Source organism: Alligator mississippiensis, chromosome 12, assembly GCF_030867095.1.
Source record: "Alligator mississippiensis isolate rAllMis1 chromosome 12, rAllMis1, whole genome shotgun sequence".
NCBI classification, from domain to species: Eukaryota; Metazoa; Chordata; order Crocodylia; family Alligatoridae; genus Alligator; species Alligator mississippiensis.
The window spans coordinates 19,898,315-19,925,703 of NC_081835.1; the positions used below are offsets into that span (position 1 = coordinate 19,898,315).

Here is a 27,389-nt window from a genome sequence, read left to right on the forward strand (position 1 = left end):
CGCAGTGGGTGCAGGGCAGGGCAGGCGTGTCGTGTGCCCCCCCGGCCCCGAGCTGAGCTGCAAAGAGCAAGGGGGCGGGGCGGGGCCGGGCCGGGCCGGGCGGCAGCGCGTCTCCTGCCCCTCCGAGAAACAGCCTACGCTGCTCTACGAGCCGGTCCTCCGCACCAGCCCGGGGAGGCGCCGCGGCCGGGGCAGCCGAGTCGGGGACAGGCGAGGGAGGGGCGCGAGGCACCGCGCTTCCCTCCGACGCGCCGGCGAGCGGCCGCCCCGGCCTTGGCTGCGTCTGAGGGCATCCGCGCCGCGGGGCCCCGGGGGCCGGGGTGGGAGCGCGGGCGGGAAGCAGGAGCTCCTGCAGACGCTGCGACACCGGCGGGGGGGGTGAGCACTGACAGATGCGACCAGCGGTGTGGGTGGTGGTGTCTCCGCAGGTGCCTCCTCCGCATCACCAGTGTCCGAGGGCAAGCTGGCCTTGCCGACTTGCCCTTAGGGAGGCGCATCGCCTGGGAAGAGGGTCGGCCTGTCATGTTCAGGTGAGATACAAGCGGAAAGGAGCCAAATGCTAGAGCCCGGTTCACAGGGAATGTTATCCTTTTAAAATGACCATATCCCTTTTTATTTTGGGGGCCTTTCAAAGACATAAAAACACTAGGAGAAATTAGAGGATGTAACACACTGATTTCACAGGTTCCCACTGAGCGCTGCCCAGTGGCTGGGCTACCATGACAGGAACAAGTAAAAGGGGTTTCGTTGGCAAAACATTGCAAACTGCTGCTGTATCCAGCAACTTGGTACGATGAAACAGGCAGACTTTGTAAGACTAATCAAATGTTTCATAAAACGTATTGGGGCTTACAAACACCATCCTTGTATTGCAAGAACTCCAAGTACCCATCCTAATTTTACTAAAGAAAAGAAAGCTGCTGTAAGGAGTATGATTTCCATTCAGTGTCCAGAAAAAAAGAGAGCAGATCGCCAAATACATCCTCCCTTTATGGGCCTTGCACGTCAGAGAACAGTTCCAGATGGGCAGTTTAGCCAACGGAGGCCATGACAACATCCACAGGAAGCTCTTCTCCGCTGCGGGCCGTGACTTGCATCGTCACCGTATCTGTCAGGACGAGACGAGAACGCACCAGGAGGTCGTGGCCACCCCGAAACACACCTGGGACACAGAAGAGATGGAGAGAGAATTAGGTGCTAGCAGGTCCCTGGCTCACCCACCCAATTCTAAGGGTACCATGCCTGGAGCAGACATAGATCTCCAAAAGAAGGTCAGCTGAAGACAGGCACAGCTGGATGGCTTTGAACCTCACAGGAACACATTAAGACTGAGTTGATCACTAGCATAAATCTAGTACAAAACCTGCCAAACCAACTTAAGTTTACTTCTCTGCTTTTAAGTCTAAGATACCACAAGACATTCCCAATTTCATTATGAGCTACATCTCCTATAAACAACCTCAACCTGTAATTCAAAACAGATGACAGAAGTTGTGGGGAGTGGAGAGTGTGACAGGGACAGACAGATTTATGCATCTTATACAGAGCTCTGGCAATTGAGGGACAGACAACACACGGGATGTGCTAACAGCATGCCTTGAGCAGGCAGGTCCACGTGTCCCAGAAGTGTCACACAAGACAGAGCAAAGATCCCCGCCAACAGCTTACCTGCAAGGTACAACGTGTGGGAGTTCTTGTTGTCTGGCACTTTATCTGAGCGTTCACATGGCTGCATCCCCAGGAACTTCACAATATTACTGACTGCCTCTGTTTAGAGAAATAATGAAGTATCATAAGCATTTTTCTTGACAACCCCTGGAGGTGACGCAACCCTCCTAACATAAAAGACAAGCTCCTTGCCCCAAGAGGATTACCCTATAGCTCTACAAGGTAGCTCTTACTACATGTGTTTGAACAGGCCCCAACTCACTGTTAGATAACTTTGGACACTATCACAATCCGAAGCAGGAGCGAGCTATAGGACAGACAGGCTCAATCTTCCAACCCTTTAGGCTGGATGAGTGGCATCAGGGTGGTCATCAGGTGCAATCCAGCACCCCCACATCCAGCCCCATGCCCCTGAACCAGCCTCATGCAGCAAGGCATGTAGGGCCTCATCATCCAAGTCATGGGACTCCCCACAAGTCTGGGAATTGGGCATCAGAGGAAAAACAATTAACACAGCCACTACCTCCCTTGCCACCACATTTCCAGACACCTGGTGAGCCCTGTGGGCCTGATGACATGGCCAGAGGTTGAACTGTTACAGGGAGAGAAAAGGGCAATAAACTTAAGACTAATTCCCAGCCTACCACATCCAGAACCCCTAACACAAAACAACATAAGGCCTTGGCATATAGGGCATACTAGGGGGGTTTTAGGAAGACCCCAAAGAAAGTGACAGCTGAAGAGGTCCACAATTCAGACCTTGCCTCTTGCTGGGAGGGAAATGCTAGGAAGTCTGCTAGGATCAGAACCTGCCTTACCTTCCAGTGTTTTAATGGTGGATAAAGTGAAAGTCTCTTCCTTTTCATACTCATCGCCCACTTCATCCCAGGCTGCTCCAAAATTTGGTTTCAGAACCCTTTGGATGTGATCCGCTACTGTGACCTCGATATCTTCAAGCTGATGGTGAAAAGGAAGTTTAACCAAAATAAAAATGTTCCCAGTTTTACCCTCTACAGCAGAGAGCTGTAAGCCTTCCTTCATTATAGTCAAGCAGTCACATTCATGTTTCACCACAGCTTTCCTTGGCATTAGTGCCCTGTCCCCTTTCGAGGTGGCTTGACCAATACCATTTTGATACCATTTGTTTGCTGTGGGTAATGGAGCTGGAAAAGCCATCGGGTCCACCATGCCCAGGGTTTGATGAACCAATTTCCTATTTTGAGCATAGTTCTTAAACCTGCTACAAATGAAAGTGTGAAAGAGATCCAAGAGAATGGACAACACAAAAATAAAAATTCAACAAGAGATGTCAGTGCCTGGACTTGCATTTCTGGTACACACAGAAACTTCCTTGGAGTTGGCTTCCCAGTTTGTACCATGAGGCCCAAGGAAGACTGAAGTTATACGGACAAGAGTTATATGCTGTGTTTGGAAAGGATCCTGCATGCATCAGTGTTGTAACTACTACCCGTCACCATCCAGCACTTCACATTATTCCAGTCACATTTTGTGAGATGCAGAACTTGGGTCAAGGGAGGAGACTCCCCCACTGGAGCATATTAGAACTGGTCAGCATCCTGCATTAATTTATATATTCCTCTGCAGGAGTGCAGTCATTATCTATTCATTATTATAGTTTAATGGAATATATTTGCTATTTCAATTCACTCAAGTGCCTTAGTAATGGGGGGAGGGGAGGAAAGGCTCTCTCAATCTGGCAAAAGATGAGCATCTCACCATGCTGTTCCCCTTGCAGAATCCTCCCCACCCCTCCTGGCTTGATGCACTTCACACTGCTTTTCCAGCGATTTGTGCTGACTCACTGCCCAGTGGTTTCTATAATCAAATGCTAAACAGCATCAGCAGAGGAAAGGGCAGGGGATGCATGGCAAACAACTACTGCAGTCAGAACAGGTTAAGGTTCAGTCACGTCATTCCCGTCCCCCTCCAAAGGGCACGTTACCCCACCCTGTAAAAAGCAACTGAGGCTCTGGTCTGAGTGCAAAGCAACTTCTCCGCAGTGGTAACACAAAACTCAGCAACGAAATCAGATTATGCACTCAGAAGTCCTGCCTGGATCTGGTAATAGGCTCAAACAGAACCTTTTACAGAGGCTGTTAATACAGGCCAGAAGGCAGTCACCCCTTGCTTCCACGTTTGAGGGCCAAAGCAGCCACATGGCATGGGAGGCTGCAATGGACGTCCCCTGGTACCAGAGCCAGGAGCTCCACAATGAATGGCTCTGGCACATGAAGAGATGCTCACTGAGCACTAGAGGTGGCCAAACAGCATCCTTCATTCATTAAACCAGCTCCACTACTGATAGAGCCCATCACTTCCTGCTCAGAGCACTGGCAGATTATTTTTAAGTCCGTGACATTTGCTCAGGAACGGAAGGAGGTTTATTTACTCAGAGCAGAGAGCCCTGCTGTGTAGGAGGGCTGCTCACACTGGCAGGAGTCATGTGCAACACAGACAGGAACCACGCACACTTCTCCACATGGCTTTGCCAGCAGGCTGAGAGAGAGAACAGTGTCCACAGAGATGGAAGTACTGATAGGAGGGTACACTAGGTTAGACAGTAACCATCTGTCCATGCTGGGACTGTGCAAGTGGGGAGGCTCAGATATTCACTAGATCTGGCTTGGCCCCCAGGAGTCAAAAGTGTGGCCACAGAGGCTGCGGAGAGAAGCTGAGTTTAAGGCAGCGGGGGGAGGTGACATCCTTTCTGGTAGGCGTGCCACAAATAGGTCCTGCACCCTTCCCGCGTGCCACCCCCATCCCCTTCCCCTGCTCAATCTCCTGCTCTGCATTCTGCTCCCTGCCCTATCTGCTACTATGCTGCCTGCCCCATCCCTGATTCGTGTACCACAGAGAGGCTGTAATGTCCATGCCACTTGTGACACATGCTACAGAGTGGCCACCCCTGGTTTAAAGGAACTTCTGGCTTTCCATGAAAGAAACCCATAGAAGGTGTCCAGAGCAGCTGCTTGTGACCAGATATTTCACTATAAGACAAAAAAACCCAGAAGCACCTTGGCACCACTCAAGCTCCAATTATCAGCTCTAAGACCAGGTCCTTACCACATACTCATCCTCATAACCTTCGTCATCTGTTTCACCAGTGTTTGGGTCACAGTCCTTGACGGTGAATTTCATCATGCAGCTGAATGTACAGGCCACTAAAAGAGGGGAAGAAGGAAAGAAGAGGCAAAAGGTTCATGTTGCCATAGGATATGCATTTCTCTTTATGCACCAGAGCGTGTTCAGAATGGAGGAACGAGCACCTCAGGACTCCTGCGTTCTATCTTCTGTCTGTCACTGACTTGACCTCTGAGTTTGGAGCACAGAGCAGAGAGGTGACTTGCCCATTCTCCCAAATGTGAGCTGCGTCTATTTTAGACATTCAGGCTTAGTCAGTGTTCATAAATGCAGTGGGTTGAAAGCACTGTCATAAAACACTGAGCTTAGCAGATGAAATATCATCATTCTACTGGACAGTCTCAAATAACTGCAGGAATACTAATTAAGTAAGCCTCACAAGTTCTCCTAATGAAGGAAATGATATACTTATCTAGGGGTCAATTTACATACCACTGAAATGACAAAACTTCTACTTTACAATGCAGTGGCTGATTAATACCACTCGAGTTAGGATAGGAAGTAATGAACCGCTCTAGCTAAAACTGAAACTGCCAGGTGAATGACAGGCTATACAGAAGGGAACTGTTACTAGAAAGAAAACCAAAGTATGGAAAAGGGCGGTTTCAATTTCCGATTGGTGAGAAGGGCGTATGATAAATATGCTGGAGACCTAGCTCTAGGACTTCTAGTAGGCATTTTAGCGACCTGCCTTTCTGTGGCTACCATAATATTTAGCACCTCAAAACCATATGCCTCTGAAGCAAGGAAGTTTTATAACCCCCGCTTTACAGGTAGGGAACTGAATCACAGAGGGGCCAAATGACTTGCTAAAGTTGCACAGGAATCATGTGCAGAACATGGAACTGAACTCATGTCTCCCATGGCAGTCTCCCAATCATTTTAATATCCTTCCTCATTATCCAAGCACTCCCACCTTTGTCAGAAAAGCCACAGAGGGTTCAGCCAAGGATGTTCCCATGCCAACAGGTGAAATAATTACTTGCAGTAGGTTTCATGAGACAGGGTGGGGATTTAAGTTCAATTCATTAGTGTAACAACTTTCAAACACAATTCTGAAAACCTCATCAGTAACCAGCATCACAGCAAGTACATTTTTGCCACAGATTTCTCTTACTGTCCAAGAAGAGAGACAAAGGGTAATGCAGAGCCTGGCTTTGAGATGCTATGGGGCAAATTAGGAAAAGAAGGGAGAAGACACCTTCCAAGAAGGGAACTCTGAACAGCCGAGAGAAACTGATCAATGCAGTTGAATGTTACACCCAATTAAAGGCTATAAACAAATGGCTTGGACATATGGCAGAGTGTGCAAGAGAAACATGGTATTGGGGAATGGGGAATATCACTGAGCATGGCCTGCTTACCTGCTGTTGGGTCCTCTTCAGGCAGTGCCACCAATGTATAGCAAGTACCAGGCTGATTATAAACCAGGCTTTTGGCAGGCACATAGCCAATGACCTCATACCCTTCCGTAGGCTCCATCTGCACTGTGACATTCTCCAGAATCTGATCATTCAGGGTGTTTGTGCAATCAAACTACATGGAGAAGAAAGTGAAGTGACAGTTTGAAGCTAGTTATGGACATAGCAGTTGGCTGTGTATTAAGTAGGCAATTGCTTAGTGTGAACCATAAATTCTAACCCCCTGCAACCTAAAAGCAATTGCTATCTGCTGGGATGTGAACCTCTATAGAGGGACTTCAGACAGGGCTACAGTGATTGGATTTCTTTAGGCTGAGTCAGAGTTGTACTCCAGAGCAACTGGCCTTTCTAGCTTTTCAGATGGGAAGTTCAGCACTCCAAGGGACATAAATGCTTCTGTCAGTGTTGCACAGGAAAAGAAATTAAAACAAATAAGACAAGAGTCCTGTGGCTTGGCCTCGGCCTCCTATATGAAAACACACAATTCAGAAGTGAAAGACGTTTCTTAGCTCATGTTCTTATTTCCCTTCAGTGCAGAGTTGTTGCCTAGCAATTTGCATACTGCAGTTTTAAGCGTTTCCAAGAAAACAGCTTCTGTCTCCTCCTCTGAGAGAGTATTCCCAAGTCTAAAGATCTTTACTATAAGGCAGGTTGAATCAATACGGAGCCTGAAGTTTCCTCACTCAATTTTATGGAAGCGCAATGTCCTAGAGTTGAAATGGATGTGGTACTTCTAATGGCTTGAGCAAGGGATGAGAAATCAAGACACACAGCTTCTGTTTAGGCTCTGATCCTGACTCATTATGTGACCTCAGGCAGACCGCTAACCTTCCTGAGAGCTTACCCATGTGTAAAATGAACGATGAAAATGTTTGTGCGCCTCTCAACAAATAGAAAACTAGAGCCTTCAACAAGAGAATCAGGTAAGCATAACATGATTCCTCATATATCAGCTGCAGAACTCTTTGTGCCCTGGGCTGTTGGCAACTGCTGTGGTCAGTGGTCCAGGCTGAAAAGATTAGCATGCATATCTTGAAGCATGCCACAAATGTAGCAGAAGTGTGTTAGAGACATGGCCAATTAATGTGGATACCCAGGTATTGACAGCATGGGCTTCAAAATCACAGTAAATGGCCTGTCCCTTTCTAGATTAACCTTACCCTCTCAAACTAGGGAAGCTCCACACTCATTCATGCCTAAGAGCTGTGGTTGGTGAATGCTCCCTGCTCACTATGAGCAAAGGTCTGGACTATGCTATGTAGTTTTGCTCGTGTAACTCAAAGTATGCCAGCAAGATGGCAAGTGCATGCATACCCATAGCTCCAGAGGCAGGAAAATCTCCTGTGTCTGCCAGCAGGTCTCCAAACATCCCGGTACCAGACATCAGCCTGCAGGAATCATGCGCAGACACCCCCATGCCAGCTACCACACCCCTTTAACAGCTGGGCCTCCCAAGAGTGCACAACACAATCTGCCAGCACACCTGCTGTCATGGAGTGCAGCAGAGCTCCCAGAAGCCAGGCACTCTGGTAGCTTCCCTGTGGCACCTGCTGTCTGTCACAACAATTGCTGGCAGCAGCAACGGCAGCCTAAGGCAGACAAGGCCAAAGCCCTCTCTCCTCACTGCCGAGTGAGAACGGCACCACCTAGCGATTGCCCATATGTCCGTCACTGGAACTGTGATGTCTGCATAGATGCTTGGCCTAAATTTGCATTCGCTGGGTTGTGCCTCTGGGAGAATGCCAGGATGGCTCACTTCTGTGGTCTACCCTGAACTACAGAAACCACCCACTGGGCTGCTTCTTCCCAACAGTGTTCTTAAATGATTAGGACGTGATTTTTACAAGCTTATTTCAGCCCAGCGCAGCAGCCTCCAACCCACCTGGAACACCATGTGGCTGAAGAATGTGTGTTTGGTGCAACGGATCACATACTCCGTCTCCGATTCTGTGAGAGCTACAGGCTCTGGAGATGACTTGAAGAGCGGGCCCAGGCCTCGGAACTCCGGGATTGCTGCCAGTTGCTCTGAAACGCAGTTCACAGAACCAAGATTATTTTCCACAACTCCTGAAATAGCAGGTCACATTTAGAAGCAGCACAAAGTCCTTGTGTTAAGTCACCAGAAGGTGGCTCAGCAGAGAGCTATCCAGCAACAAAAGCCCTCACTGAAAATGCATTCACAAACCTGAGCCAAAGTTTATCCTTTGCCTGGGTTTGTCATTTACTTAATTGAGAATCACACACAAGGAGACTCTGGGTTTGGGGGCATAACTAGGCCCCAAGCAGGAAGTAATTCAAAATGGTTTGGCTTGAAACTTGGAGTACAGCTGTTTATATCTCTGCTGCAAGAGTCACTTCAGAAGGTCAAGTGTTGAAGGGATTAGACAGGCTCTAAAAATTACTTGGCTGTTACATCCGCACCTTGTCTCCATTTAGGTGTGGAACAGGAGAGGACTTGCATTCTGCTTACCTTGGAATATTTCTTGCCGTGTTGCTGCCACTTTCTCTGGCTGTTTGACCACAGCAACAGGAACATTTTCTGAAGCGGCAGAAGCAAAACAGGATGAGAATGTAAGGGAGGACTTCACCTGCTTAACACACAAACCACCATATCTGGAGAAGGAGCTGGCCTTTAAGAGTATGATGGGCAGCTGCTATTTGTCTTGCTAGACATTGTTTTCACCCCAAGGAGCATGTACACAGAACTGCTGGACTCCTGTCTTGAACTTCCAAACTAGCTTCAGAATAAAAGTATAGCTCAGTAAGAATTAATGGTCAGACTAAAACAAAATTGTAACCTGAGAGAAACCAGGTGTTATCAACTGCAGTCTCTGGAGAAAGCAAAACCTCCCCAAATTCAGATAAAATAATTGTAGCAGCAGATGGAGATGGACTGGATGAAACCTCTCTATCACCCAAGGGCCAGAAGTTATGAGGTTACAGAGTGCCTGAGCTTAACACCAAGAGGAGCATCCCTATTACTCCATGGGTACCTGCTCTTTGTTCAGGGAGAGGAGCAGTTGCCAAAGGAACAGACTTCAGATCAAAAGGTTTCTCAGAGGGCTCCAGAGTATACTGATGCAGTGCCCTCTCCAGGCCAGGGATGGATACTGTCAAGCCTGAGGAAAGAAGGGAAAGATCCCTGAAATCACTGACATTATCTATTCCATTTGCCACCAAATCAGAATGCAACAGAAATCCCTACTCCTGCTCTTCTTTATTGGCCAATATTGTTCTGAGCACTTCACAGCTATAAGGATATCACTTAGCCTCCCCGCAGATGACATGCTGAATTTACATGGCCATTCCTGAAAATATCATGGGTACTTTTATGCAACTCATTATCATCCCTGCAATAAAACAATTTGCAAGCCTCTGGAGTGCATATGGTTGCATTATTCAGGGTTTAAACGTAGCTATTCAGCACATAGCCATGCACTACAGTACAGCCTGGGCACTCAGTCACACTAAAGGTGTGTGCAGACCTGGAAAGCAGGGTAGCATCGCATGCATCTCATGTCTCCTTCATAAAAAGTACCAAACCCCTTAACACTTGTCCCTGGTCTTCAAGCAATGACTAGTGTAACCAACTGACAAACGCGTGACAGTCTGAAGGATGTCCAAGCTTCCTGGAATGACTATCTCCACATACCATTCAGGATGTAGCCAGCATTGAGAGCTTTCTGCTTCTGCTCTAAGACATTTAGGTAGAATGTAGCTCTATCTCTCACTTCATTGTCATCATCCATCACACATCTGAAAGCAAAATATAGAACAAGGCTCAATGCGAGGCACACAAATCCATGCAAACAGCTAATCCACCTTGGTGGATTAGCCATATCCTGACAGCTAATCCACCTTGGTGGCCTAAAGGAACTGAGAACATGTCCTGGGAAAAGCCAGTAATCTGTAACTGATTCTAGGCATCACGCTAGCAGGATGATAAATCACTACCTCACCATCTCTCAGGGACCCTCAGACTAGTTCTACGGCACTGAATTCAACTGCAACACTAAAATCTGTAATGGGAAGCATCATTCCTTGTATAGTTGTCTCTTGAGGTATACATCCTGACGTTATTTCTCAACTGACACAGGCCCTCCGAGATGCCAAGAAAATCCCAGGCAGGTGCACAATCTTAGAGCACTTGAGAGGAATCCCAAAGATTTCTGGTGGATGAGGCCAGCTCTTCTCACTCACCTTTTCAGTAATACCAAGATACTGGGTAACATCTCCTCATTCTGAGCTCCGAACTTGGCCAGTGCACTCACAGCACCTGCAGCAACAGCAAAATCCACAGGATTAGCCAGCAGAGAACTGAACAAGGAGTTTCCTCTCTGGTTTCTGACATTATTAAAAATGCCACGGTAATAAGAGGGCACAAGGCCAGGAGGAGTAGGTGGGGGTGGGGAATGCTGGCCCTTCTTCCTCCACGTAGCAAAGCCTCACAACTCACACAATGCAAGTCTTGTCCATTTTTAAAGACCCACTAGGAATCAGGCCAAGTACCAACATGCATCTAAGCCCTCAGAGTTAAAACCAGGTGTAGTGACCCACTGAAAGCCCTTTAATTGGATCCCAGTTGAAGGGAATGACTGAGCTCCCACTCTTTAAGGGAACAGTGGTTTCTAGACCTGCCTCTTACCTGCCCGGACCTCCTCATGCTCCAGAACAACCCGGTTGTAGATGAAGCGAATGTATTTCGAAGGATTATTGGTCTTGGGCCCTTCTTGCCCCAGGAGGTGTAGGATTCGGGTGGCCAGGACAGTGAATTCGCAGTCCTCAATGAACTCGCACAGGTGAGACAGACCTGTCTCTTTGCTCTCAGAGTTCTCCTCAATGATGCTGATGATACAGTCCACAATGGCTCGCTTATACTCAAAGCCTCCCTATGTGGCAAAGGGAAGCTGTCGGTGAGAAAGTTAACTGACCAGGAAGGAAGTTGCCCATGACTGAGGACTTCTCTTCCATGTGTGAAAGGAACTGGGTGGCAGCACAGCCCTGCTCAGGGCACCGGGCCAGTTCCAGCTATGCACACGTGCATGCTGCCTTTCAAAAAGCAGCAGCCAACCCACACATGCACTGACAAAGCCAGTGTGTCCAGCTCTTGTATAATATTACACGGAGCAGGGGCACACCATGGCCATTAGCTCTGGACTGACCAAGGAGTTCTGTATAGTCAAGCTCTTCATACAGCTCATTCCAAAAAAGGCAAACAATTAAACACATGACAAATAAAAAGCAGACATTAATAAAGGAAGGTGCAACCATCAGCTCACCTTCGAGACAGACTCCATTTCAAGCCTCTCAGCCATTAAATTCATTACATGAACCAGCCATATGGGAGGGATAATAAAAAAAAAATCCCTCTCCCTTCTAGTGCCAGACATCTGTATATGACTCAAAGGAATCGATTAGGGATCATCTCTGCCCCAGTAGAGCCTAAGGGCAATAAATTAGGGCAGAGAGATAAAAGATCAGCATCTCCCCTGGCACTGGGTATCACGCTATTTTCAGCTGTTATTTAGTAGCCTCCATTATGTGTTCCAAAGGATGAGACAGCTCTATATCCTCTTCCAGTATATGTGCCTGTCTGTGGGTGTTTTGAGTATCTTCTCAGAAGCTATTTTGGGTAAAAGAGTCATAAAAACAGAGTGGTCTGAACTCCAAAACCATATTTCAAAAGGATACCAGCTACCCACACAGAATCTGCAAGAATGGATCATTCCATTTTCAAAGAGCAAGATAAAAGGTCTTGGTTTGCTCCAAAATGAAAGGTTTTAATTGGCAGAGAGTGATGTCATAATAGGCTATTGATGCCAGCTAGGCAGCAGGCATAAGTTAGACCATTTAGAAATGGTTTCGGCAAACATCTGCAAAATGCCTTCCTGAAATCCTGTCATTGACTGCAGCAGGGAATAATGGCAGATATCAGGGATCCCCCCCAGATCAAGGATCCCTGGCAGCAGCAACAGAGCAAAAATCATTCATAAGGATGGCGTCGATTCATTTCTCTCTAAAGGACAAAGTTGCTTAGAAGCAGCTGTCAAAGTAGAGTGGGAGACAAAAGCAGGTCGTTCAAGTGTTATCTAGACCCGGGCTGCCAGCAGATCTGTGGTTACAAGTGTTTGTTTTGACAGGTAACAAAGTACTGAAGCAAAACCATATGCTCACACAGGGAGCCAAATAAAAAAACAACATGCTTCAAGATTTTTCATGATGTCAGTTCGAAAAACTGCCACAGACTTGGCCTGTCACTTCTATCAAGTGGGCAGGCTGCCTCTGAACTGCAAGTTTTCCAGGGCAGGCAGCAGCACCTACTTTGTGGCCCTTCGATAAAAAAATAAAAATAAAAAAGAGGGAATCTGATTCTGACCAGGTCCCTTAGGCAGTCCCTGAGGCCAGTAGCTAGCCTGCCATCTTACCTCTTCCCGGAGCATCGTGAAGAGGAAGTTCATCAGGACTGCATGCTTGCGAGGGTACTTCTGACACAGGGCGCTGATAGCCTGTACCACCACAACCTGGACAGGTTGGAGAGAAGTGCGTTTACCCAGGAGAACTCCATCTTGTTTCAGTTAGTTTTCACCCATCTCCAAATGGGGAAAGATGCAGGACTGAAGCCTAGACACCATGCTTTTCTTTTCACCCGAAACACTGGGTATGTGAACAGAAAGAGCTGCCCTGGGATGAGAAGGGATTCCCATCTCAATTGCAATTACTTCCTAGAGAAAGTCAGTGTAGGAGCCCAATAAACCTTAATAAAAAAAAGGGGGTTTTTAAAAAGGCTCTCCGGAAGGGAGCCTGCTAGTGGCTAAGGTGTTATATAGAGGGCCAACCTTTGCGGTAGGTGTGCCAAAATTAGGCCCACACCCTCCCCACGTACCACTCCAATCCTCTTCCCCTGCCCAATCTACTGTTTTGCTTTCTACTTCCAGCCCTGTGCTCCCTGCCTTATCTGTTCCCCCTCTGGCCTGCTGCATGCCACACACAGAGGCTTCCTGTGCCAGTTATGGCACCCTTGTCACCAGTTTGCCATCCCTGACAAACTGGTGTGGTTTGGCAATGACAAAACAGTTGATCTCAACAGCCCCTACAGTCCCAAGGTTTCAGAAGGCAAGCATGTACAGAGGAAGACCCCCACACGATGCCTCTTCCTGGGACCTCACTGTACCTTGAATTCATCTGAGATTTCTGACATGAAGGAGGAGATCTGCTTCATGAGCCGGTCAATGCTGCTCTCACTGCCGGTTTTCAGCAGCGTGGTGATAGCCAAAGTGGCAATGCTGCGGTTGGAGTCAGTCACTAAGTTCTCCAGGTCCAGGTTACAGGCAGTTACAGCAGACGGATGTTTCATGGCAACCTAGAGACGAGACCAAGTGGAATTCCCTGAGCAGACGGAAAAGGCTCAGCCAGCAAAGCCACATGCTTGCAGCCCTAACACAGCACCAGCCTCACCTAGCACACCCACGTGCAATAGATTCCATGTAGTGGTCATGCCAGAAACGTTATTAACCTAAGGGAAAAGGTAACAGCTCTGACCCCCTGTAGACATATCCCCACGCTGAGAGAGAAACATTGGTGGCTTGGCTTCTAAACGCCTTTTCTTCCTCTCTCCTCTCACTAAAGGGAGGCCCAGGATCTGTGCCACCTGGCCATGCCTGCAGAGGAAGCCAAAAGTCCTCATATAAGAGTCTTCAGTACTATGTCCCATAGAGCAACATTATGCAGAGGGCCTTTGTACACAGGGCCTAACCACTTGATTTACTAATCCCACAACTCTTTTCTTTGACATTAAAGAAGATAAGGGATGAGGGCTACTCTAGTCTTTATGCTGGAACAAAATCTGCCAAGGGAACAGGTCAAGCACCAGGAGGAATTGTCCCCAACTGCATAACAAGGCTTCATCCTGAGATCTTGAGGCTCCAAAGGAAATGCACTGCCACAGACTGATATTAGATAGATGCCCATTAGCCAGCATGATCTGTTTTCCTCACCCAATGCCTTCTTGGACATTTTATTCTGCCCAGGAAGCAGCAAGATGTAAGCTCTAAATTGGAATGAAAGACGCAGGGGAGTGGCATGTGAGGTGGGAGGCAGGAGGCTGACAAGCTTATAAGAAAAAATGGCACAATCCAGCTCCTTTCACCTCTCTGGAATCCAGACCCCACATAGGGGCAGAAGCCATTCAGAGGCCCACCTACCTTGTTGAGGGTGCGGACAGCTGCATACCGAAGAGCTGCCTTTGGGGAGCTGCAGAACAACTGTAACACTGCGGAAAAAAGCACCAGAGGCAGAGATTTAGCGACCTCTGAACAAGACGGGCTTCCCTCCTCCCCAGGCACGTGATTCATTGTAAGGCAACAGGGAAAAGAAAAATAAAGATGTTAGCAGAAGATAACAGGAGGTGTGTTTGAGAGGGATCTCTCTCGACTTGCCATCTGCCCATGCCTATTCCAGTGCCCTAAGAACCACAGGGCACAGTAGGTTAGCTAAGCTGTCTCCCTCTCCCCTCCCCTACATCACTGTCACCACAAAATGATCATGAAGCCATGATTTGGAGAAGTATGGTTTTACCTGTTGTGGAACCTGGATCTACCACCTTTCTATTGAACTATTATCTTTACTATTATTTAAACTGGATTTTTCCAGTTTCAGTTCAACTCCCAGGCCTTTCCAAGCACTGGCCAACTTCAAGGCTTTCTACTGTGGAGAGAGGCCACATCAATTTGCCCCTTCCCCAAAATCCAAATGCATCACCTCAGTGCCATGCCTGAATCCCCTTGAGCTGTGAAACTAGTGCCCCAGATGGGCGCTGGTGCTAAGTGGATGGAATTTTCTTAAGGAAATCATAGCCATCTCTGCAGAGACAATCTACACTGAAGTGTAAGAGTGATGTAGCCATGATGGCTCAGAAGTTATATTAGAGGCAAGGATTTTGTAGGGTGATATCTTTTATTGGACCAACTATGGAGTTCAGATAAATACACAAATTTCTCTAAGCTCCCCCCCACCATGCTGTGCTTCACTTGCTGTGCCTAGCTTCCTATAATCAGAGACGGAAGGAAGTATGTCTTACATGCGAAAGCTTGTCGACTTTATTCCAATGCCAGAGTTGGTCTAATAAAAGATATCCTTGTCAGTCCACAATGAACACAGCAGGCAGATACCTCTACCAACAGCCAAGGCACACATATGCAATAACAAAGCTCCAGCAGGTATGAGACAGGCATGAGAGGTCAGCTCTGTAAGCCTGAATGTATTTAAGAGCCTTGTATCATAGGTTAGTTTACAGGGGGAACTGTCACCCGGCCACAATCCCAGTTATTCCCTGACACAGCACTGGAATTACCTGAAACAGCAGGTGCCAATTCTTTGGCCGTGCAGGTGGGCAGGTTGACAATGGCAGAAGCAGCTTCGTAGACAACCATCTCATGCTTGTTTCTCAAACAGCTCTCAATGAAGTCAAACAAGGGGCTGTCACGGCTAGGAGACAAATTATGAGAATAATGTGGGCTTTAAGTACTGGGAGGACAGACAGAACCAGCTGAAAAAGAACAACTCCTATGCTAATGGAAGCTTCACTTTATGTAGAAAGGACTAATGGTAATAGTGGTCACTCTGCCTCACTCCATGAACAATGTAGGGCTGGAATCAAGACTCACTGGCTCCAGACTACATACCCCTCCCCATTAGCTGGAAGACATATGGCAGGGGCTCTTAATCATTGGGTTGCCAGGCTACTATGGGTGGATGGCAAGTGAGATTATGTCCTGTAGGCAGGTTAATTAACTGTACCGAGGCACTGGTAATCACCTCAGGCATCATGCGAAGCTAACTCAGCACCGTTCCTTCCTAATGTCAGACCCCAGCACATGTGGAACACTTTGGCACTAGGAGCACTTGGAGAGGAGTAGGACAATGGGGGAGATGGGCTGTGGGGCTCTGGTGAGGTGCAGGTGTTTCATGGGATCCACAGGGTTATGAACCCTGACCTAGGGGACATGTGACATGCAGCAGTGCGGTTCTGATTCTGCCTAGCAGAGGACAACGGTACACAGACATTAGCTACATTAATTGCAACACAGGATGGAAAAATGGAAGACCTCAAGAACAGTTTAAAAAGAACAGGATACACATGAAAGCAGTCTGACATACAGCTAAACAACTGGGGCAGACGCACACAGGCCTGCCTAGCAATAAAACCCAAAACAATGGGGAAATCGGCTCCGCTTTGCCACCTTCCTGCTAGGTCTTAGCTGTGAATGAAAGGAAGGGGCTGCATCGCAGATTCTATGGGCCCTGCCACATGTTCAAATTATAGTTGGATAGAAACCAGCTATAAAGTTGTTACACATTTTCAAGCACTAACTTTGTAGCTGGTTGGCTCTCTGTATAGATGGATGACCATTTTATGGCATAATAATTACTTCACACATGTGGCCAGTCTAAATGTATTGCACAATTAACCAGTTAATTGTGTTATGTGTAACAGGTGGCAGGGGTCTATTATTTCTTAAACACACAGGTGACAAGACAGGCCCATGTGACAAGGCAGAAGTGGGGTCTAAGGCAAATCATCCTCCACGGCAACATGGTCTCCATACCTTCCAGCCTCTTCCTCCAGCAGCTTGCTGGCTACCCGGATCATCATGCAGTAGGCGAAAGGTGACTTCAGGCCATGACGCATGAACTTGCTGAGCATCTTGTTAACTGCAAGCCGGTCATTCTTGCGCACATGGTAGAGCAAGCCAAGGGCGTGATACTGTGCAGGGAAAGAGAAAGCAAAGGGATGCAAAAACTGCATGTCACATCACGGATGCATCTGCTCAGCCAGACTGGGGAGGCCAGCAGAACACCAGCAGTACCACAACCCTGGTCTGCTGCATGCTGCTGCAAGGTTCTTACCTGGACCATGATATTATCACTGGATGCCGCCTCCTGAGCCTCATTCACCCAGCGTTTTACCACATCAAAGCTGGTCTTCAGCAGGTGCTGTGGGGCCACAAAGCCACAGAAAGACCCATAAGAACCTGTCCCAGTCTGGAATAAGCTTTGCAGTCACTGGTTCATATTAATCAGAAACTAGCCCCGCATTTTTTCTGACTGTCACTGGAGAGGATGCCCTATAAAGCAGCCACATGCAGACACCAGGACCTAGAGGAATCAGTCTGGAAGTGACCTGGGTTGTGTCTGTGGCTCTGGTTCAGAGAGATGCATCAACTCTGCCCAAGCTGAATGCCACTGACTCCAACACTAGGCACCTTGCAGTGGGATTGTGAGGATTATTCATCAACATTCATATGTTGAAGCCAAAGGAAGTGCCTTGATAATGCTGGTTTATATTCCAGTAGTGTCCTCAGGCAGGACTGCAGCAATGGTGTGTTGGGTGCCGTACAGACACACAAGAAGGTATCCTCCCTGTCCTAAGGAGCTTATGATCTAATTCCAGTATTGTCAAATCTGCTTGTACAGAAACATGGTCAGAATCAGAAAGGCTCTCTACTCTCCCCTGGCCCAATCCCAGAGCCCTCATGAAAGACAGCAGGAAGCATACATATTCCACTCTGGAGCAGGCCCTGCTCCATGCACTGTCATGGGGCCCAGAAAAAGCACCCTACAAGTTTCATGCTTCTTGTCCAGATTATCACAAATTGGAAGGAGTCCCTCACCTGAGCTGCTCCCACACTTCATCTCAGTTCTTGACACAAACCTTCTTTTAGCTCCAAGCTACACTGTAAGGTGGAGACGCTGTCCTTGGAGGATGTTGCATTAGAGAGGCAGGTGGGTCAAAAGCAAATGCATCTAAGTTGTTCAGTGTCTTCATTTGGGGGGGGGGGGGGGGGAAGGGACAGACACTGTTGTTGAGAGGCTGATATGCCTTTTGAGAAAACTCTCTAGAAACACTGCATATTTTCTCCTCTCTACCACTTTAAAAATATAATGCAGATCAGTTGACTTAATAACAGATGGCAGGAGTGTATTTGTTCTAATTTTACAAACCACGTGGGTGACTGTAATGCTCAGAGCAATGGATTGTACTGATTTAACCCAGACACAGCATGCACAGTCCTTCTGCAGGCTCACACCTTTACCAACAAACTTCAGGCTTCACAGCAACACTCCTGCTAATCCAGTCCAGGCAATACCACCCTCCGCATCCCGTGCTGCTCTCCATGTCTCACCAGTCTCTGTCTCTAACAGGCACTGCCAGTCATGCTAAATGACATAATTTTGTATACTGAACAAACAGAGACTAAACAACCCATTTCTATTTATGACCGAAGGGAGTATTTGAACTCGAGTCTGCAGAGGGAAAAGGCGAGGGCATCAATAACACACTGCATCTATTTATATAGCACTTTATCCCAAGTTCTCAAAGCATTTTACAAAGCTAGCTAAGATTTGCACCAGTTTCACAATTGGAGCAAGGGAGACTCACAAAGGTCACACATCCTTCTTCACAATCTGAGTGTGGGTTCTCCTCAGTTACACTTCATCTAAAGCCAGTTCTCTCTGCTGAAAAGCCGAAAGGACGGTGCAATAGATACACTACAGTTCAGTTCTGTGTACAGATTTGCTTCCCAGCCAAATTGGCCCTCCAAAAAAATCACCCTGCAGGTGTATACATACCAGTGAGGACACCAGGGCCGAGCTGGATACGCTGGGCACTTTGTCCACAATTGCCTGCTTCATGTAGCGCTCAATGGCCTGCAGCATGGTGCTCTGCAGAAACAGAGAGGAAACCAGACCTGACTCCATAGTAGGAAAGCAGAGAAGACAGGGAAGAAAAGGAGGGGTAGGACTAGGAGAAACAACTCACTCAGGACCAAGAAGATAAAAGCCCAACAACAGGGAATACTTGCAAGACAGGAGGCACTTACATCCGTGATTTGGCAGAGTGCTCTCACAGCAGGGCCTCGGTAATTGTCATCCTTCCCAGTCATGTCTTTGGTTAGGCTGGATGAACATGGAAGAAACTTATAGCACAGCACTTTTCACCCAATAGCTCCAGATAAGACAACATGCAGTGAGCAAGTACCAACAGCAGGGCTGGATTTCAGTCAAAAGCCAACCAAACCAAGAGATTATCTCCAGTTGGTTCAGGAGGATAAAAGAGTGCTAACTTCAACCCTGCCTTATTTCAGTAGGAAGTGTTTGGTTATAAATGCAGAAGTAGCCCTTATGCAAGGACAGGAGACCTGAGCGCACACACAACGCTATCCAACTATTAAAAGGGAATAGCTAAGGTAAAGCAACATGGAATTTACTGTACCATACAGGTCACCAATATCACTAGGATGTCAGTGTCTGTAATGTAATGGCCTCTTCTCTCAAAGAGGAAGCTTTCTTCTCACCTATGAATTTCCCCACCCTCCTGTAGACATCACTGCTATCTCCAAGTGGCTGTAGGAGCATTGTTGAAATCCATATGGGAACAACTGTGATAGGAAGGAGATGCCTCACAGAGGACTCACCTGCTAGTTACAATGATGACATCCTCAGCGATGGATGACATCTCTTTGATGGTCAGGTAACACATCCTGCGAAGCGTTGGCTACCAAGGAAAATGGAAAAGACAACTGTTAGCTGGGAGGACAGTCACCACGGATGGCTGCTGTTCTGCCAGTGTTCCTAACTACTTTACATTTCCAGATACTTGGCACTTTTTTAAAGCTCCAATTCCTGCAGACAGGTATTGACAATGACAGAATCTCAGTTCTCATTTATAAAAAAGGACAGACAAAGCCATCGTGCCAACATATCCAACAGATCCCTGATTTCATCTTACGTGTAACCATCATGTTTACAAGGAAAGGCTTGAGAACGTGACTAGAGGGCAACTAAAGGACTCAGAAACTAGAATACAAATAAAACCCGCATCATTTCTAACGATATTTAGTCTTGCGATTTTGTGGTAGCTTTTTTGGTATGTTTGAGGCAGGCAGCTGACTGTGGGGAGGGAACCAAGTCAAAAGACTGCTGCTGGACTACTCAGAACTACCACCCCATTTCTCAAGTTGGCTACCAGCACAACACCAATTTTTTTGCTTTCTTTAGATCCTACTGGGGGTCAGGCACGGCTGGTGAACTCAGAGGGGGGGCAGAAGGGGCTGCTGCAGCCAGCCGGGCACTCCGACCGATAGAGAGGAGGCTGCAAACCCCCCCTCACCACCACCCCGCGGGACCCTCCACCACCCCACCAGTCTGAGTTCACCAGCCGTGCCTGCTGGGGGTGGATCAGAAGGCAATAAATTCAAATTATCATGGGGCATAGAGTAAGGCAGGCTGTCATTTATTATGCTCATTCAGTACGTACCTCAGTGGTGCCCAACCAATCTAGTTATCACAGTGATGTGAAAATTAAGTATAAAAGGAATAAGACAGAAAAGCCCAAGCCAATGGCACATCCAAAGAGTCTGTCTTGGTAAACGGCTTGATTAGGTGGATGGCAGCTGTTTGATCTGGATGATCTGTGACCAAAAGGGACATCCACAAGGTCACCTGCACAGAGTAACTTTAGGTACCATATATGATGGCACGAGTTCCTTTTCCTTTGGAATGGGGCACTTTACACCAAGGGGGCAGAATCACCCTTCCTGTTGACACATTAGCCTCAGGTCAATATGAGCAGATCTATATAAAAATGCATAAATAAAGGACTTACATCATTGGACTGGAACAGCTTGGTCATAGCAAAGAAGGCTTCCGTAGCTTCCATCACACCCAGGTGCTCCCCCTAGTATGGGCAAGAGAGAATCAGGAATTATCCCTTAAGTACAATAGCTTTAGTGCTGGGTAGAGGCTGGGCTGACAACCTGGTTATTGACATGACAAGCCCAGCTTGGGCTGTGACAAAGGAAGGTCTCCTTCCCACCCACATGCTTCAGGACAGACACAGAGAATCCACTTCCGATACTGGTGTTAGGACATTGACCTGCAAGACTCCTGACCCAGCATGAGAACAGCTCAACTGCTGGTGTAGACAGCACAATGCCTTTTTCACTGCTGCTACAGAAAGCAAGACTACTACTAATGGACTTGGAGATGGTTCCTTGAAGGTAAAAGAAGAGTTTGGTCTGTACAGCCCATGCAGTCAGTCCCTTCAGCTGTGATGGCTAATAAGAAGCCAGTTATCTAAATACTTAAAAATGCAGAGATGCCTGACAGGCTGAGGTACTTTTGAAAAATCCAACTGAGCACATAAAACCTATTCAAATTCTGACCTGTAACACCAGTCGAAACTCGGGTTAGGCCCACATTGCCCATCAGGCAGTGCTACAAAACTAATTTCCTGTTGTCATCAACATGTGCGTTTAATTTTTTTTTTTTTAAACTGTCCACTTCCATCACTCTAGAACTTTTGACAAGGGCCAGCTTACAGAATAGTCATTTCTTTTCCTGTTATTAAGCATCATTTCATGAGACATTTAAATTATCAGAATGTAGCAGACAAGACTAATTTCTAGAAGAAACAGGTTTAAAACCTGAAGGATTCCTTGTTCATATTTCTATTACCTGGTTTATGAGGTACAAAATTCTGGTGAGGATGTGAGCACATTTCCGAGGGTTTATGGGAGTCTCATTAAACACCCGAGCCTAGGAGCAAACACAAGCACGAGTCAGACCCAAAGGAGATATGGTTTACCCAACACAACACTTTCTTTAAAGCAAGGATGCTATAGCTAATATGTTCTCGGCTGGGTATTTTAAGACTGTTCTCAATTACTTCAGAACAGCTTTTCCCAGTTCATAATTAAGCAGCTGTTCTCTATTCACAAACAGCCCTATTAACTCAGCCTGCTGTCAAAAAGCCTTGCTGTAATCAAAGTTTGAGAGGCCAAATTCAGACCTCAGTCACACCCAGGCAACCCCAATGCCAGGAGCAACAGCAGTTCTTGCACTGATGCACAGGCCAGGTTAGGATACAGCTCCCTCTCCCAGAGCTGAGCCAGCTCTACCCAAGGCTGACAGGAGGCAACATTACTAAAAATATCATGTATGAACAGATGACTCTGAACACACAGGCAGCTGGTCTATGATGGGAGGAGAAGATTTTTTTCCCTAAATAATCATTTCTCAGACCAGACCCATGCTGCATTAGGCAAAGACTATCCCATAACCATCTGCAGGCTGCTTACAATTTTCCTTATCCTAAGCAGAATTTTAGGACTGAGATCAGTCCCTCCCTTGGTAAGAAAAGCTCATCCGTTGGAAAAGTTCATCTTTCCAACGGATGAGAATGCATCTGTCTGTTCAGATTTATAGCACATGGACTCTTTTCATTGTCAGACAAATACGATTACTCACTTCCCTTCAAAAAAACACTCAGGGAAGTTTTGCCACTGACTTAAATAACAGCAGCATTGAGGCAAAATTGTAGTTAGTTGCTAAGAGTCTCTAAGTAAGAAGAGACCATGTCACTGTGTGCAAGAGAGACAGCGAGCTCCATGGGATTTTAAGGATTTACCTCTTGCAATACTGCACTCTTCTCCAGGTGCTGAAATGGATTGGAACCCCCACCTGGAACAGAGAGAGCAATTGTGACCTCAGGAATGGTGCTGTGGGGAAAAGACACCAGAAATCCCCTTTGTTTGCACTTTTCAGGATTAGGTTTGAAGGATTAGGATGCTCAAGCATGCCATTATTACCACTAATCATCATCAGTCACCTAACCCTTCTTCAACTCCCCAACAGTATCCTCCTTTCAGGAGAGCTTTTCAAAAAACCCCCAAAAAACCAACCCCCCCAAGCAATTGTTCTTCCTTCTTAGCTCTACTAAGTCATTAATCAAATGGCTCACCCCTTCGCAGAGGAGGGCTCTGTAGTTTTCTCTCCACCTTGCCTCAGGTGAGGTAGAATGATTAGCTCTGAAGAAACTCTCATGCAATGTTGCTCCCAGATGGGGGTAACTGGCTTTGAAAGGCCCTCTTCCAGTCCCCAGGGCTGACAGCACTTCCAGTGATAGCAGCAAAACCAATCAGGCTCGGAAATCAATCCAACATAGCCATAAACCCACAAAGCTCTACCTCCCCATCCCCCCGGTAAATCAGGACTGTGTTAGACTCTGCTCCATCATGCAATCAGCGGAATCCATCAATAAGCTATTTTTTCAGATCTACAGTTAATTAAAGCGAACAAGGCAGTGGACTGGACAGCCTGGAAATAGAGTCTCTTTAATCATCCTATTTAACAGACCAAACGCTACTTGATGAAAAACATCAACAATTAGAGCTGGAACGCTCACAGGGCAAGAACTACAATTATGTGTAGCATCCATTATCTGCCCTTCTTGGACGTATCAGCGAGTTTCAGCCTTGCCTGAGTTGGCAGTTATTGATAAGCAATTTTCATTAGTGCCTAAACTCAATTTGCCATGTGGACCCAACATGACCCAAAGCCACCCTCGCTCAACACTGGTGCTGCCTGCATTCAGTATAGTCCCTGACATGTAATGCCCTGTTATGATCTGGCCCTGAAGAATTGTATAAGGGAGAAGCAGTCTGTGTGAGACTCAGATCTATACTTAAAGGCACTGGTTCCTTTCATGTAGGCAAGAGATACCCCTCCACCTTGGGATCCATTCACCAACACAACATGTGGCTGAACAAAGCTTAAATGTGCAGATGAAGAGAGAAGGGAGACGACAAGAGAGGAGCGATGAATGCCAGTGTTTGTAGATGTACGTACTCCAAAAGCGGGTTGAATAAGCTCACCTAGCAGGGAAGGCTTAACAGCATCCAGTGCCCCTAACTCTGCTCACTCCTGCAACCCAAGGATCACTTTGGCTTCTAATATTTGTAATTCTCAAACCTGTCATTAATATTACTAACCATCATCAATTGCTTGACCCTTCTCCAACTCCTTGCACCTAAGCATCTTAAGGCATTTTATCTGTGTTGACTTAACTACTAAAGCATCCTGCAACCCAAATAATTATCCCCATTTCAGAGATGGGGAAAACCAAGGCACATAAGTTATGGGCTACAGTTACCAAAATGACCTCTAATTGAGTACTGGTTTGTGGACATGCTTCCGCTGACCTCCGCGGGGTGTTGGGAATGCTCAGCACTGCTACATGCCTTGCACTGGACACTCAGAAGTTGGGGCCACTTTTGAAATTGCCCTTACATGGCTTGCCCAGGCTGCATAAGAAGGATGTGGAAGAACTGGAAAAGATCTCTGGTCCCCTGACTACCAGGTTTTACCCACAAAATGATCTTCTCTGTCCTTTTACGATTGGATGTACTAGACTAATCTGTGAGGTCAGTAAGCTAAGGGACACGCTACATCACTTAAACCTGAACTTGGCAAGAGTTCAAGACTGAAAGAAATCCTCTGTGGATTAGCTTTTTGTTGTGCATGTAGCTCGGAGAGAGGAAACTTCATTTAACATGGAAAAGCCTAATGCAAACAAGCACCAAGAACCAGAGCAAAAATATTCACGTGGACTTGGAGGGTCTCCAAGATGTGCAGGCCGGGTGGATACAGTAAATAAAAGCTTGTAGGAAGCAGGGTGAAGTACACTGAGGTGGACAGAGTGCCAAAGCCACAACACAAAGGACCAATCGCATCTTCAATCAGCCTCCTTAACAGCCTCTCTGACATTTGCACAGACCATGAGAGGCCCTGACATGTGTCTTAGGTGCCATTATATAGAGTCCCTGGAGAGAGAGCCCAAAAAACTAGTCCCACCCCCAAAAGCACAAAATCATTAGGATCGTTAGGAAGTACTGAGCTGAAGGAGAAACAGGCTCAGAGAAGGCCCAAACCTATATCAACAGGTCTGACATGCATCAAAATAGAAATCATAGAGAAGAGCTGGAAGGGACCTCTGGGGTCATCAAGTCCAAGGAAATCCCTTCCTGGCAGGTCTGCTGGGCAACCTCCACTTGGCTCTGGCCAAGCTTGTCATCTACCAGACTTGGAAGGACACCCAGGGTGGAGCCAACCTGGGGACCTGTGGGCAGATCTTCTTCCTCCACGCATATCTCCAGGCAGTTTTACTGGGCAGCATTTGCAGGCTCCCTAGATGCATTCAAGGGCTGCTTTCCTGTCCTGCCTTTGTGTTCACGTCTCCAGGCAGAGTTTCACTGGCTCCTTGGACTTGGTGGTGAGCCAGTGGGTGCTGGCCAGCGTGCTCTGCTCTGTGTCCCTCCATGGTGTGCCCCTTTTAAACCTCTGATCTTCACTCCTGTCCCCATTTTCTTCTTTAGGTGTCCCCAGCAATAATGTCATGTGCACTTTGTGGCACCCCATATTAAAGGGGGGCTTGTAGCTTTACATGGTGGGCATTAGCCCGCATTCCCAATGCACACCACATAGCCCTGGATGCGTTTGAGGAGCAGTGGGCACCAGCTGATGTCCCCCGCTCCGCGCCCCCCTCCAATCCCTCGTTATCACTCCAACCCTCGCCCCTGTCCTCCACGATATACCACGGTAGCACCCCCTGTTGCTGAGCATTTCCAGGTTGGCCTGGCCCCGTGGAGCCAGCCAGCCTGTCCTTGCAGAGGTGGAAACACCCCTGGACACGGATGGCCGAGGTCAGGTTCCACGTGCAGAGAACGTACGAACCCTGGGCAGGATCAGCACCTGGGGCAGGCTGTGTCGCCAGCCCTGGCACTGCACCTGGCAGGGGATGGGGCAGCAGTGCAGCCCGGTGGTACCTCCAGCAGGGCACCAGGACGACAGCAGAGGGGCACCGGTGTGGCCCGGTACCTGCAGATGCCAGCCCAGCATCACCGCAGCCCCTGCCCCTGCCCCACTGCAGAAAGCCCTGGCCCTGCTGTCCTTGCATGGGCAGGTGCCCCTGCCCCGCCCATCCCCACCACCAGGGGGCGTCCTGCGGCCGCGCCTCACCCGACTCCTCGTCCTTCTTATCGAACTTCTTCAGCATCCTGGCGCAGGGGGTGGGGGGCGCGTGGAACGCAAAGCCCGGCACGGGGGGCAGAGGGTCGCGAGCCCAGCAGCGGCGCCACTTCCTGCCCGCACGCCACTTCCTGCCAGGCTGTCACTGGGACACCTCAGCCCGCCCGTCTCGCGCATGTGCGCACGCGCAAGGCGCCCGGAGCCGTCACTCACCTCGACGTGGCCGGGCGAAAGGAGGGGGCTGCGCATGCGCTATGCGGAAGGTGGTGCTAGGTGGTAGGCGGGGCACGGCCCAACCCAGGGCTGCGACCCGAGAGGGAGGCAGCCGGTTGCGCATGCGCGGGGCGGTGTCCGGCGCTGGCGCTGGGTCGGGACGAGGCTGGTTTGTGGTCTGGGGCAGGGAGCGGGTTTTAAATATGAAATTGGAAGGTCAATTCCCGTATTTTCTGAAAAACTGTCATGCACTGAAACAAAAAGTGTGCACATAAGACTTTTTAAAGTGACGTCATGTTATGTGGTCGCTTCTGCTGGTGTCATCGCAGGCTGCGCCCCCCTGCTTGGCACTGCCCGCTCAGCCTTTTTTTGCAACTATTTAGTTGGTCTAATAAAAGAGACCTCCTCTCCCCAAAGACTTGGCCAGGAGGTTTTGGTTTAAGTCTTTCTCCAACTGCGGGTTAAACTGAATTTATTACTGCGATTGTTCTTGTCTCTGTTTCGCGGCTCGGGGCTGCGTCTTGTAAATCTTGTACGCTTTATTTTGCAGCAGGCTGTATTAGGTACGTGCCTGGAATTTGCAAGCGAGGCAGGCGCAGAACCCCTTTGACTTCCAATCAATTTAAGATGTTACATAGTATTTAAAATAAAGCTCTTAGTATTATTACACAATGGGATTTAGCGATGTGTTTGTTATGCAGCTACTTTCTATTGCTCACTGTTTAAATCTCCAGTTAAAGATAAATGGCAGATATGACTCACTTTATTCCTTCTCAAATTCCAATTCAATGCGAGTGAGAACGGGTGAGATCATAGGATTAAATAAACTAGTTCAGCTCAGATTGTCGGTGGAGTGACTTACTTGGTTTTTTTCCCCCAAATATAATGATGTGAAAAAATTATTGTACATTTTGAACACTTTCAGTATTATCTGTTGTACAAGGGTTAAAATTATCATACAAATACAGTTTGCGTGAGCAGACTCTGGAACGGACTCCCAGCAGGGGTGGTGCAGGCACCTACTCTGGAGGTCTTCAAAAGGAGACTGGACACACACCT

The 27,389-nt window shown here is 47.7% G+C and overlaps 1 protein-coding gene across 1 annotated transcript; it reads right to left on the reverse strand.

Moving 5' to 3' along the window:
* Positions 1-589: 589 nt before the first annotated feature.
* On the reverse strand, positions 590-26,252 carry COPG1 (COPI coat complex subunit gamma 1). Its single transcript, XM_006260125.4, has 24 exons — positions 26,109-26,252; positions 22,720-22,772; positions 21,768-21,848; positions 20,917-20,988; positions 19,727-19,806; positions 19,133-19,208; positions 18,882-18,974; positions 17,157-17,243; positions 16,856-17,013; positions 15,601-15,734; positions 14,453-14,520; positions 13,423-13,611; positions 12,677-12,772; positions 10,897-11,140; positions 10,452-10,527; positions 9,904-10,007; positions 9,245-9,370; positions 8,722-8,790; positions 8,134-8,276; positions 6,195-6,366; positions 4,753-4,850; positions 2,487-2,625; positions 1,669-1,767; positions 590-1,162 (listed from the first exon to the last, which is right to left on the reverse strand). Exons 1-24 carry the CDS (start codon positions 26,143-26,145, stop codon positions 1,032-1,034), a joined length of 2,625 nt encoding a protein of 874 aa, XP_006260187.3. The 5' UTR covers positions 26,146-26,252; the 3' UTR covers positions 590-1,031.
* Positions 26,253-27,389: the final 1,137 nt, after the last annotated feature.